We start from the raw sequence: 12,341 nt of genomic DNA, 5'->3' as shown, positions 1-12,341 counted from the left end.
AGGCTCTGACCAAGAGAGATTTCATGCTCAGTGGGACCTCCCTTGCGCTTTTCCACAATTCAAATGGGTTTCTTTCCCTTGCCACCATCATGAACATAAAGGAACAAAATAGATGAGATGAGAATTTGAGCAGGACATAAATTCGAGGGCTCTGTGTAGCCCCCTTTCCGGGCTGACCACCAGTGGGATCAGAACCACTCCATGCCCTGAAAAATGTTCCCCACAATTAGCTCTCCATGGGGTTGGGTAGAATTTTTCCAAATCCCCAGAGTCAATTTTCACCATCAACCTGAGGTCTGTTTCTTGGATTCTTTCTGAGTCTGAAACAGGCCCCGGCCTCGTCGAGGTTATGGAGGCTCTGCACATTTATCTCCTCTTTGGTTGAATATATGCATTTTTTTTCCTCAGGTTTCATTGGGGATTGCAGCACTGCAGTACTTGTACAACCGTGCCTGCATGGCTTCTGCGTAAAGGCATGGGTAGGCCAAGAATACTTCCAGCCCACCTTCCTTCTTCTTGTGCCTACTCGGGAACTAAGATTCCTAGGCCTGGCAACCCACTGGACGGAAAGAAATTCCAGACACTCCCAACATTCCCTCAGGGCACCAGATCAGGAAGAGCAGTTTTAGAGGATTCACTCAGAGATATTAAATGCAGGTTGAGCTTCAGTCCTGAGTTCAGAGAAACCTGGGCACTGAGAACGAAGGTTTCCGGGGGTGCGGGGGGGGAGAGGGAGATGATATAAGCCATGTAAATACAGCAAAAGCTGAAGAGTGTATCCCGTTCGGCTTCCCTCCCTTGCTTCATTGCAAGTGCAGTTCACAAAACAGATCCCCAGACTCAGCCACCTGCCTTTGTAAAAAAATCAAATAAAGTTTGCTCAGTTCCTGCTCTCCCCTCTTTGCCTCCCATCAGCAAATTCTAGTTCACAGAAATACATTTTCCCTTTGGCCTCTCCTTTCCGGATCCCTTCCCGCAGGCCCTTTGAAAAGCAGAGGATGCATTCTTGGCCGAACACGGTTCGAAATCAGGCATGCCGGGGAGAGAGGGAGAGAGAGAGAGGGAGGGAGGCAGAGAGGCAAAAGGAAGGATTGCGTTGATACGTGACATTAAGACCAAAGACCTGCTTTCCTCCAGGGATGGGGTGAGTAGGCCTGGCGCCTGCACACCGAAAGGTTAACAGAGGAAGCAGCCACTTAACCAGAGATGGAGTATTTCAGGCCATTCCAGAGGAAAGCTGCTCTGTGCGAGCGAGACCTTAATCTTACATTCGTCCTCATGCTTTTCTCTCTTCCATTGGCCTTGGCTAATTTTGCTTCCGCTTAGTCAGCCCACATCTCCACCTTCCTTCCCTCTGCAATAACCCCTCGGGCTTCTTCCAGAAGCCAAGAGGCAGCTGTTCCTATCAGCCTCCACATACACCCAGCCATACATTCTCAACAAGAAGAAGCTTCTGTGAATTGCAACTGGTTACCAAATGAACTGCGGACCCATGGAGTGGAGCACCAGACATGGAGGGAAATTAAAAAGGGGGAAAGAGTTTGCAATACAGTTTGACCCTGGAGAGAATTGCCTGGCCAAGGCAGGGGGTTTTTAAGAGCAAGACTTTAACCCTTCCACCCCATCGTATCTTGTAGGATTAGTGGTGAGGTGAATGGCGGCCCAGACTCTCTTTCATCAATGCTCCTCTCTGGAGGGAGATGTTGAACAGGGCCAACAAAACCGCAGGCCCCCAGATCTGGTCCAGGAGACCAGAGAGCAAATCTCATCCTACTGAACAGAAGCCACCTATCCCTTGCAGGAGTTTTATGCCAGCCCTTTGCAAAATGCCCCAGACTCAGGGCAGCAAGGGCAACCTGATGGCATATTTCTGATTGCAATTCTTCTCCTCCTTTCCCACAACCCCCCCCCCCCCGGATCCTGAAGCCTTCAGAACCAGGAAGGGGAACTCTTTGCACAGACATAAACACACAAGACCTATTTACTGACCCCACCTTGTTTATGCCCAATTAGCCCTGGGTTCGGTGGAGAGACATTCTCTTAGCAGTCTAAGCCAGTCTCCAGCCTGCAAATCCGGCTTGGAAGGAGGCCTTCCTTTCAACCAGCAAGATTTAATTCCGGCGCCGGCCGAACTTCAAGGACTGGCCCGGGGTTAGCAACGCAGGGCAAGGCCGGAGACCTCATGCCCTCTTCCTCCTCTTAAAAACATCCCCACCCAGCAGGTGGGTCTAAAAGGGCGGCGCGCAGCGCTTCAGCCGGCAGGAGAAGGTGGGGAAGCCGCCGCTTACCTCCATCCGAGTAGGTCTCAGTTCCGTAGCCATCCTGCAGTCCGTTGCTCCAGGTGCCTTCGTACTTGGCCCCGTTGCCGGTGCACTGGCGCACCCCGTAGCGTCCCTTAAATCCGTGAGTCCATTCGCCTCGGTACACCCACTTGCCTTTGCTCTCCACGCCGATGCCGTGGCGCTTGCCTTGCGCCCAGGTGCCCTGATAGGTGTTCCCGCTGGGCCAGGTGTAGACGCCCAGCACTTCGAAGCCGTGACTCCAAGAGCCCGCATACTCGCCTTGCCCCTTCGGGCCGGTGCAGATGCCGTGGCCGTGAGCCTTGCCGTCCTCCCAACCTCCACAGTAGGACCCTCCATCGTCAAAATTAAACCTTCCCCCACTGGACATGCATGTAACGCAGTTCGCAAATTCTCAAAAAGGTGGGGCGGGGGGGGGAGGCGAAAGCCGGGGAGACAAAAAACCGCCCCCTTAAACGATGCACCAAACGCCCAGAGCCGCCGAGGGAGCCGGGCTTGGCCGCTGGCACATTCTCTCCAGAGGCGGGAGGGGGGGAGCGGTTCCGGATCCGTCTCCTCCTGCCTTACTGCCGGGGGGAAGACAGCCCTCCTGGGCCCGCGGAGCAGCGAGGGTTCCGGGGGCCGGGAGGGGCAGAGCGGGCCGGGCCGGGGGGCGCCGGCGGGGGTCCTTTCGAGCCGCCCCGGGCAATAGTCAGAGAGGGGAGGGGGCGGCACGGGCAAAGGCCAACGGCCAACATATAAGGTGGGAGGCTCCTGGATAGGCGGGAGGGGAGGGGGGAAGCGAGAAAGCAACGCCACAGACCAGACAAAGGGTCTCACAGCCCCCGCGGTGCCTTCCACCTGCTGCTGCCGCTGCTGCCGCTCGGCTGGCACAATTGCTCCGCCGTTCCTGGGCAAAGCAGCATTTTGCCCGCGGCGTGTTTGCGGGAGAGCCTCCGGGTCAGCAGCAATGCAGTGTCTGTGACCGTCTCGATCTCACGCACTCTCTCGCCCCCCCACCTCACTCCCTCCCTCGCACACAGACAAACACACACACCCGCGCGCGCTCCGTCTCCCTCGGAGCCCCCCCACCCCGAAAGACTGTTTTCATTCTCTTCCCCACGCCTCCCCCGGCCGCCCCACCCCGCTGCGACTCGCAGCTCACTCGCTTCGGCTCCGGCTGGCGGGCGGGCAGAGTTGGCCCATGTCGGCCTTCAGAGCTGTCCTTTGAGGAGGGGGCTTTGGCACCAGCCGGGTGGCGGCAGAAGGAAGGGATGCGGGAGGCGGAAGACCGGCGGGGGGGCAGGGGGCTCCTTGGCTGGAGCTCCGAGCGGGGAGGGGCGAGGAGCGCCTCGCATCGTTCCGGCCTCCTCCCCCGCCCTGGACCCCCGACTCACTTGGGTCCCTTCGCCCTCTTCTTCTCCCCACTAGATGGACACTGGCTTATTAAGGGGAAGGGAGCCCAGGATCTCTGTCTCTCGCCTCCCCCCCCCCCCAGTGCCAGCTTCTTGCATTTAAAGGTACAGCAACAGCAGAAGGTAGAGTCCTCCCTCCCCCTCCCTCTCACAACACAGATCTCCGCCGCTCTTCCCTCCCCTCCTTGGAGGCAGAGGGCTCAAAAACCTCCAAACAGTTCCATCAGGCCAAAGGAATACAATGCCCGGCGATTTTTTTTTTAAAAAAAGTACTTATTTTTAAGTTTAAAGAACTCGAGACCGTGGAATCTATCAGCCTGCAGCAGTCTGGCCTTTCTAGGAGGGAAATACTGTATCCCGAGATGAATTTTCACATCTCTGGCTCATCCTGCTTCCTAAGTGATTTTGATTTTAGAGAATGAGAAGGAAGCATGCTTAGGACTGCAGTCTTAGCCTAAGTGCTGAGGACGGCTTTCCCTTTTTTATTCTTTCTTCCAACTCTGGAAGAAGTATTACGTCTCCACATTAAAAAAAAAAAGAGAGAAAGCAGCAACATTGATTTAGTATCAATTAAAACTGTAGTCTGGCTCTTGCTCCAGCTTTCCACACTGTGGGGGTTTTAAGGCTATGAAAACAACCTGCCCTGCAAAATCTGAATATTGTAAAAATGGATCTGCAGTAGAGAAGTCAAAACTGGTTCTCTCCAAGCATCTTAGCACTACAAGTCTCATTGGTCACACACACACAAACGCCACCGGGTCTGAGGATTCTGGGAGAGGCAGTCCCAACCCAACCCACCTAATCTGCGAGGGTATAGATTTGAAGGGATGCATGCCCACCCAGCAATCAATCCATCAATCTTCTTAGCAATGACAATGCCGTCATTCAAATAAAATAAAAAGGACTTGGGTGGGCATTTCTAGATGACCCCAATGAAAGTGATCATATGATATGATAGCAAAAGGGGATGGTTTGTCTCCTGCTGTCCGTCTCACCAGCAGTTGTTCAACTAATGAAATTAAGTTCTTTTTCATTTTTAAAATGGTGCTCTGGTGTATCAGGGTTTAAATCTTCTGTGTAAATAGAGAATATTTGCTGAATCAAGGCAACAGAGCAAAAGGCTTGGCCCAAGAGACATTTCAAAGGGATCAAGACAGTGTGTAGCTTTTATGCAATGTTTCTGACTGAGGAACATCTTTCTAGGGTTTGAGATTCTTTCTAGAGTTGACCCTTCTGTACTCTGCCTTCTATTAATGAGAGGTTTGGTTTCTAACAGATGCAAGAATTCAGTGCTTCTTCTGATGCAGGCCATATTGCGTTGTAAAGGTAGCTTCAGTGCTTGTTTCACCTTTCCCAACCAGATGAAAAGATCTCTCTCTCTCTCTACAAGGACCTGGGGATCTGCTCACCTAACATGATACCCAACCGAAGGGAAGGATCATCTCTAAATAAGCTCATCCAGAAAACTGGGTCGGCCTTCGGGATCAAGGTTAACTTTGTTATCTTAGGGAACAATGCGGGTTCAGGAGAAAGCAAACTTCAGAACTGCTCACCAGCATCTCCAATTATTGCTGGGGAAGATGTCCACCTGGACCTTGGAAGGCCTGAGAGCTTCTCCTCTGCTGTAATTTTCATATGGCTTTCATATGGCTTAAGAGGAACTGAAGCCCAGGACATCTGAAGAAAATTAAGTTTAGGGAACTCTTTCCTGTCTATTGATATAACTGCTAAGATAACATTGACTGTAGGACAGCAGGCAGAGCTGGGGGTGGAGTCAAGACAGCGATCAGCCTACAGTTCTCACGTTCCCACAAATGTCCTAAGACTAAGTCTAACCCCTCTTGAATTCCCTTGACTTTTATCTAGCACCAGTTTAGTGCTGATTGCGATTCTTGTGTACCGGCATGACAATAAACCAGCTTAACTGGAAGCATCTCTGTTTGCTGATGATGGGGTGTAGACTTTCTCAGGCTAAGAAAGTCAGCACATAATGAACTGAAAAGTGAAATTCTGACACACGTTTGACTTTGAAACCATTTTGCTAAAAGCTTTAGTAAGAGCCCCAAACGGCTTTCTACTTATTCTTGACAACTGCATGCTCTTTACATGCTTTGTGGTGTACAGACAGATAATGTGGAGCCCTCTCGCACAGGCTTGTCATGCAATGGATGCGTGAGATCAAAGCTTTTAATCTTCTTGCTATCTGCATAAGTGCAGCAAATTAGCCAAAGGGGCTTTGCTGGTCACTAGCTGTATCTCAGTACGATCTTGGTAGTGTTTATCCTTCCAATCACTGCAAATCTGATCTTCCTTAGCCAGATAAAATTCCAGCTAGTTTCCAAAGTGAAATCAAGAAACTCAACAGCAGAGAGCTGATCCTGCTCAGAGACAAGACAAGGGCTAGTAAGCTTTATCACATTCCGGAGGTCCTATAGCTTCCAGGAGAGAAAAGGGTACAAAGTCACACATGGCTCTCAAACCAAGTCCAGATAAAACAAACCAAAGCTGCCAATGCTCCATCCCCTAAAAAGGAATAAACTCATCAAGTAGATTTTCCACAAAAGGAAGCCTGATGGGGGGGGGGGGAAACCCCTCAATATTCCTTGATAAAATCATTTGCTCCGGGGAAAACTCTGCTGCTTAGAAAAATCAGAATACTGTTACTGTAGGTTACATGAATTGTCTTGTAGTGTAGCGAGAACTTTCCAAATGCCATCAGAAGTAATACCATTACTTCTCTTGTGGATGTTTCATCATTTGAGATGTTTAATTGCAGGCCTAGCTAGGAGTTAGGATCAATGAAAAGAATACATATGTCCAGGCAGACTCTTCCCTTCTTCTTCCTGCTTTTAAGAGCCACGGCTAAAAGAGAGGTGTTTCAAAAGGGATAGGCTGGCTACAAGCATGGTGTGAGCCATTCTCACTGGTAGGTCACAGGGAATGCGAGGAGGGAGCAGAGGCAACAGTGGTTGGGTTTCACCCAGATTTATCTTCTTAGCAAGAAGGGGGGAAAGTAAAGATTTCCCCATCTCCTTTTATGCCCATAGACATAGGCTTAAACATCTTAAGAGCATGGGAATACAACTTTGGCAACTTTAAGATGCATGGACCAACTCCCAGAATTCCCCATGGCTAGCTGGGGGATTCTGGGAATTGTAGTCCACATACCTTACAGTTGCCAAGGTTGAGAAACACTGAAACATTGAAATAGACTGTGAAATCTTTGACATAAAGCTCTTATGGGAAGCTGAAATCTGAACTCAGATATTTTTAAGCTCAGGAATAAAGCCTGAGGTTCTTCACAAAATACACTGTAGTCTGGACACTGGTTAAGGCCTTGGTCGGGGGCACAGTAAACGGAAGGAGGCTTCCCTCCAACAGAGGCTTAATTCTCTTCTGGGATGCAGGTAATAATTCCAGATTAAGAGTCCTGTTTTGTAAGAACCACCTTGCAGGGAAGGAGCCAAGCTCCCCCGCCTGGGGAAAAAGAGCTATTGCAAGCCCTTTCAGCTTTACCATCAGTGTTTCTGTGCTATGTTTTACCTATCTGCAGAGTTTCTGCTCCCAGATGGGTGGGCAAGTCTATATATTGGGCCCAAATAGATGGGCTATCAGGCGTTCATCCAGGTACCATACCACCCTCCTGACGGTTTGCAAAACCAAGAGGCCAAAATACACCTGATTGCATTCCTTCACTCTGCAGTTGACCAAACAGAGCAGGCATCTTTGAGCAAATAAATATCAGTCTACAAGTCAGCACCAACTTGCAGATGTCTAGGTTTAAGATCGTGGATGGAAAGGTTTTTTTAAAAAAAAGACTACTGATTCTTATGGGACAACACTGGACGGAAAGCGCTCCTGAAAGTCCTAATGTACAGTTACCATAATGAAATAAATATCAACAGTCCATAGTCCCAGGAATCTCACCCCTCTCCCAGTTCTGCTTTTCTTTTTAAAGATTATTTTATGCCCACTTTTAGGCAGTGAACATATCTAATACTCTTTTCTCTTCCTATTTTCTCCACAACACTGTGAGGTGGGTGGGCTGAGAGAATGAGTGACTGGCCCAAAATCAAAAGCACCCAGCTGGCTTTCATGCCTATGCAAGACCAGAATTCACTGTCTCCTAGTTATTGGCCCAAAGTCATGTAGGAAGTTAGCATGAAGGACATTTCTTCCAACAGTCACCCAGCCAGCTTTCATGCCTAAGAAGGAACTAGAACTCACCAACAACTGTTTTCTGGGGGTTACTGCCTCACCTCTTCTCACCCCTGCTCTAGGCCACAAAGTTAAGAGTTTGGGTTTGATGTAGGCAGAGGAAAAACAGAACGACGTTGGAAAAGGGGCCGAAACTGGCCAGGAGGCCCTTAGAAACGCTTCCAACTGGCTCTCTCCTCTCGACATTCCAGCGACACCAGAGAAAGACAGCTGACATGATGCGCAGAGCACAGGGAAGCAAGCCAGCAGACTCTCTTTAGAAAGGCTGCAACAGCTGCCTTGTTGGCTCCTGAGCACCGGCCAAGAATGCGCTGCTCCTGAGAATACACGCGAATCCTACGAAGTCATTTATTGCTACTGCTAGTTACAGTTAGCAGAGCTCCTTGTGGGGGAGAAACACAGCCTCTCGAACTCAGGACTCTCCTAGGGGAAAGCTGGCCTGCTGCTTCAGGCCTGCTGGTTTTCAATCTCCCTGAACAAATTGTTGGAATAATTTTAGCATCCCTGTTTCCCTGGCAGCAACCCATTGTGTTCCCCCCAGAGTTATAAATACCTTCTTGGTCTATTGGTGCTATTATCAATGCACCAACGCCCCCAAAAAGGCACATGGGGAACAAAGAAGGGAATGTGGCATTGCTGGACATGAGGGTGGGAATAACCAGACTGAATCTTCCTCCTTCCATTTGGTGGCTTGCTGAGACATGACATGGCATTTGAGAAGATGGTGGCCTCATGAGTAATTTTACTCATTTATAGTCAATGACGTTATCACCTGTACACAAAATCTGGCTGAAATCTGAAGCCATCCGGCTACTGACAAGTGATGGGGGCTAAATCCCAGTTTGGAGTTTGTCAGTGGAGGTGTACTTTTTGAAAGGTACACATGCTAAAACCATGCTAAAACCATACAAGGCGCAATATCTGAGTGTCTGTTCAAGTCCACCACAATCAAAACAAAATTGTGAGTTTGTGTGGTGCATTGTCTGATTAGAATATACATACATAAAGCAAATATTGATTCTTGAATTCCCAGCATCAGATTCGGGAAATAGTTTTCCCCCCAAAAAAAGCCCCCCAAACTATATAGCACTAAAACATTTAAGGGTGGAACAAAAACCATTTCATTGCATCATGAAAAAACAAAATACGAGCATCAAAGCTGCTTTCAAGAGTCCCAGATACAGCTCAGATTTGTTCCACTAACTGAAAGGAAACAGATTCTTCAAACAAAGCCATGCTGTGCAATCATAGTCTTTCTCCTGGGATTTACCCTCGACGAAACCCACTTAGTTGTGCAGCCTCCGTTTATCATTGGGAGATGCACTCGGTTATTTTCAGAAAGCAATGACTGAATGGTCTCACCAGGTTTTTATAACTGAAATGTTCAGATACTTAATTCACACCTAAGTAATCAGCAATGTCTCATTATTTTTATCCAGTAATCACAGGTTGCCAGTCGGAAATAGTAGAGTCTAAAAGAAGATTTGTACGACCAAGTCAGAAAACTGTTTGCAGATAGATGACGGTTTCATTCATCATATTTTTTAAGGCTACGTCTCAATCTCAGCCACATTCAGATAGATGGATTTTAGTGGATATTAGGTATTTTGCTGTATCCACTAACATCATCATCATCATCATCATCATCATCATCATCATCATCATCATTATTATAAACCTTGTTTGCTTCTCTAGCTTTTTCTTCCAAATACGGGCATATTTTTTTCCCTACCAGGCACAAGGAAAGGAAAATTTGTGCTGTAGCATGATGTTATCACTGAAATAGCCGCTAGAGGACACTCACCATACATGTATATAGATTTACCACAACCTTGTTGTTTATATTAATGGCATCTAAGATAATGAAATGCAAGTTCTTGGCCAAAACTAAACTAAGTCTCTCTTATTCTTTTAACCTGTTTTCCACAGTAGCCAAAGAGGAAGACGGCAAGCAGAAATCCCCAGCCAACATCTGATCATCTGGAACAGCAACTCACAGTTTACCAATCAGCCCTAATCAATTGTTATCACAGTTTTTCCTGAAAAAGTCCAAACACGCAGAGCAGGTGGAAGCAATAGCATTCTTTGTCTTAATCCACCTACTGAATCCACCTTGGTTTGTTTTAAGGGCCATTTGTGGAACAAACCCTCAATAGCAGTTTATTCGCCATATGGAGATTTAGTGGAATGTGCGAAATCAGTGCCCATCTGTGATAACAGATTTTTAAAGCATATTTGTTCCATGGAAGTCACGCGGCTGATGGGATTATCAGAAAAGACACGCATTCCTGAGAAAGGGAGATTTTGCATATCTGTTTAAAAGAAACAGATCACAAAATGTAGCAGTATCAAGCCACGTGCCTAAACAGGGGGGAAATTATTCAGCTAAAATAAAGGTTAGATCTCGATTCTTAATCCGCGTTTCTCTACCTTGGCAAATTTAAGATGTGTGGATTTCAACTCCCAGAATTTCCCAGCCAGTCTGGGAGTTGAAGCCCACACCTCCTAAAACTTACCAGGGTTAAGAAGCAGTGCTCCTACCTATTTGGATAACTCTATAGAGAAAAGGAAAGGCTTATTTGAAAAGGAAAGCAAGTAATCAGAAACTGCTGAATACCTTGAATAGGAAATCTCAATTCGCACAGGATGGCAGAATCCTCCATTTAGGTTAAGATTGCCGCTCAGCCCGAATGTTGGTTTGCACAAACCGCGGGGTCGCAGGCCCTTCGAAAATCGGTGCCCAGGTAGATTTCTCCAGGGAAGAAATGCAGAATCCTCCCATTCAGATCAGCCCCTCCTCAAAACAAGAGGGGGAGGTACAGGGCTTGGTTGCTGCCCCCACCCCACACTGCCTCTTCCTTTCAGGGTGCCAAGTTCAAAAAACAATGTGGACTTTCTCCTTGATGGTCAGCACTTGGCTGTCTCGGTCACTGTGGTACCTTTCAGCTTTCTTGGGGGCCTGGGAAGCATTTATGGCTTCCATTGAATTGTATTTATTGATCGCTTCCATCTTCCCTCCTTCACATGGTCAAATAAATTTCCTGGGATAGATGTTACCCTTTTTTTCGAGCTTCACAACAATCCTGCTAGGTAGGCCAGTCTGGATCGCTGGCTGAAGGAGAGGAGTCTTCAAGACCCCTCCCACCCTTGGGTTCGTTACTGATGTATTTACTTTGATTGGCACATTAGTTTCTAGTATTCCTCTCGTCTTCTCTCCTCCACATGGTTGACCCAGTGTAACTTCATTTAAGTCATTTCTTTTTCTTTCGTCATTCCATACTCTAAAGGGTCAACTTGACAATTTCTTGAGAAGCGCCTATCTCTTATTTATTTTTTCTGGTGCCTTTCATCTGAGCAGATGGCTTCTTATCTAACTTGTTTGTAGGCGCCTGTCTTTAGAATATAGAATAAGAGAGTTGGAAGGGACCTTGGAGATCTTCTAGTCCAACCCCCTGCCTAGGCAGGAAACCCTTCACCACTTCAGACAAATGGATATCCAACATCTTCTTAAAAACTTCCAGTATTGGAGCTTTCACAACTTCTGGAGGAAGGTTATTCCACTGGTTAATTGTCCTCCCTGTCAGGAAATTTCTCTCCTCAGTTCTAAGTTGCTTCTCTCCTTGATTAGTTTTCACCCATTGCTTCTTGTCCTGCCCTCGGGTGCTTTGGAGAATAGTTTGACTCCCTCTTCTTTGTGGCAACTCCTGAGATATTGGAAGACTGCTATCATGTCTCCCCTAGTCCTTCTTTTCATTAAACTAGACATACCCAGTTCCTGCAACCGTTCTTCATATGTTTTAGTCCCCAATCCCCTAATCATCTTTGTTGCTCTTCTCTGCACTCTTTCCAGAGTCTCCACTTCCTTGCATACAATGTAACATTCCGTTTTTCGCATTCACAACAACCCTGCGAGGTAGGCCTGTCTGGCCCCAGAGGGTCGCTGGGTGATGGTGTGGGGGGAGTCTTTTGGCCATGAGGGAATTTCCCGCCCTCAGGCCGTTTCCCTGGTCCTTTCATGCTAATGACTCGGTTGCTAAGCAACCCGAGCTTTTATTCCCCCCCTCTTTCCCATCTCTCTTCACTCTCCAGAGGTGTTCCCTCCCCCCGTTGCTAGGTTACCCAAGCCCCGCCCCATCCGTCAGCGATTGACCAGCGAGCCCCCCTCCCTCCTGTCAGACAGCGCAAGTTAGCACGCGGCCGAAACACGCGCAGAAACAGCCCTCTCTCCAAGCCACACCTCTTTGGCCTCGCGAGAACCAATAGCGACGGGCTGAAGGGCGGGGCCTGAGGAGGTGGGAGGGGGCAAAGAGCCGTGAATGACAGCGGCGGCCGCCCGGCGGAGTCCCGTTATGTGGGTGGTGAGAGGGAGGCCAGCATGAAGGGGCGGGCCTCGGAGGGGAAGGCGGTCCAATCGTGACGTGCCCGAGAG

General features: G+C 48.4%; 1 protein-coding gene across 4 annotated transcripts in view; it reads right to left on the bottom strand.

The window, feature by feature from the left end:
• The window catches only part of JPH3 (junctophilin 3), a 35,343-nt gene extending 31,936 nt beyond the window's left edge, over positions 1-3,407 (bottom strand). For all 4 annotated transcript variants that reach the window (XM_081963528.1, XM_081963530.1, XM_081963532.1 and 1 more), the window contains exon 1: positions 2,289-3,407. In XM_081963528.1, coding sequence (XP_081819654.1) covers positions 2,289-2,670 — 382 coding nt within the window. In that variant the 5' untranslated portion in view covers positions 2,671-3,407. The remainder of the gene's footprint in view (positions 1-2,288) is intronic.
• Positions 3,408-12,341: the final 8,934 nt, after the last annotated feature.

The sequence above is a fragment of the Natrix helvetica genome, assembly GCF_964273705.1.
Source record: "Natrix helvetica genome assembly, chromosome: 10".
Classification (NCBI taxonomy): Eukaryota; Metazoa; Chordata; class Lepidosauria; order Squamata; family Natricidae; genus Natrix; species Natrix helvetica.
This window is presented reverse-complemented; position numbering and strand designations above follow the sequence as displayed.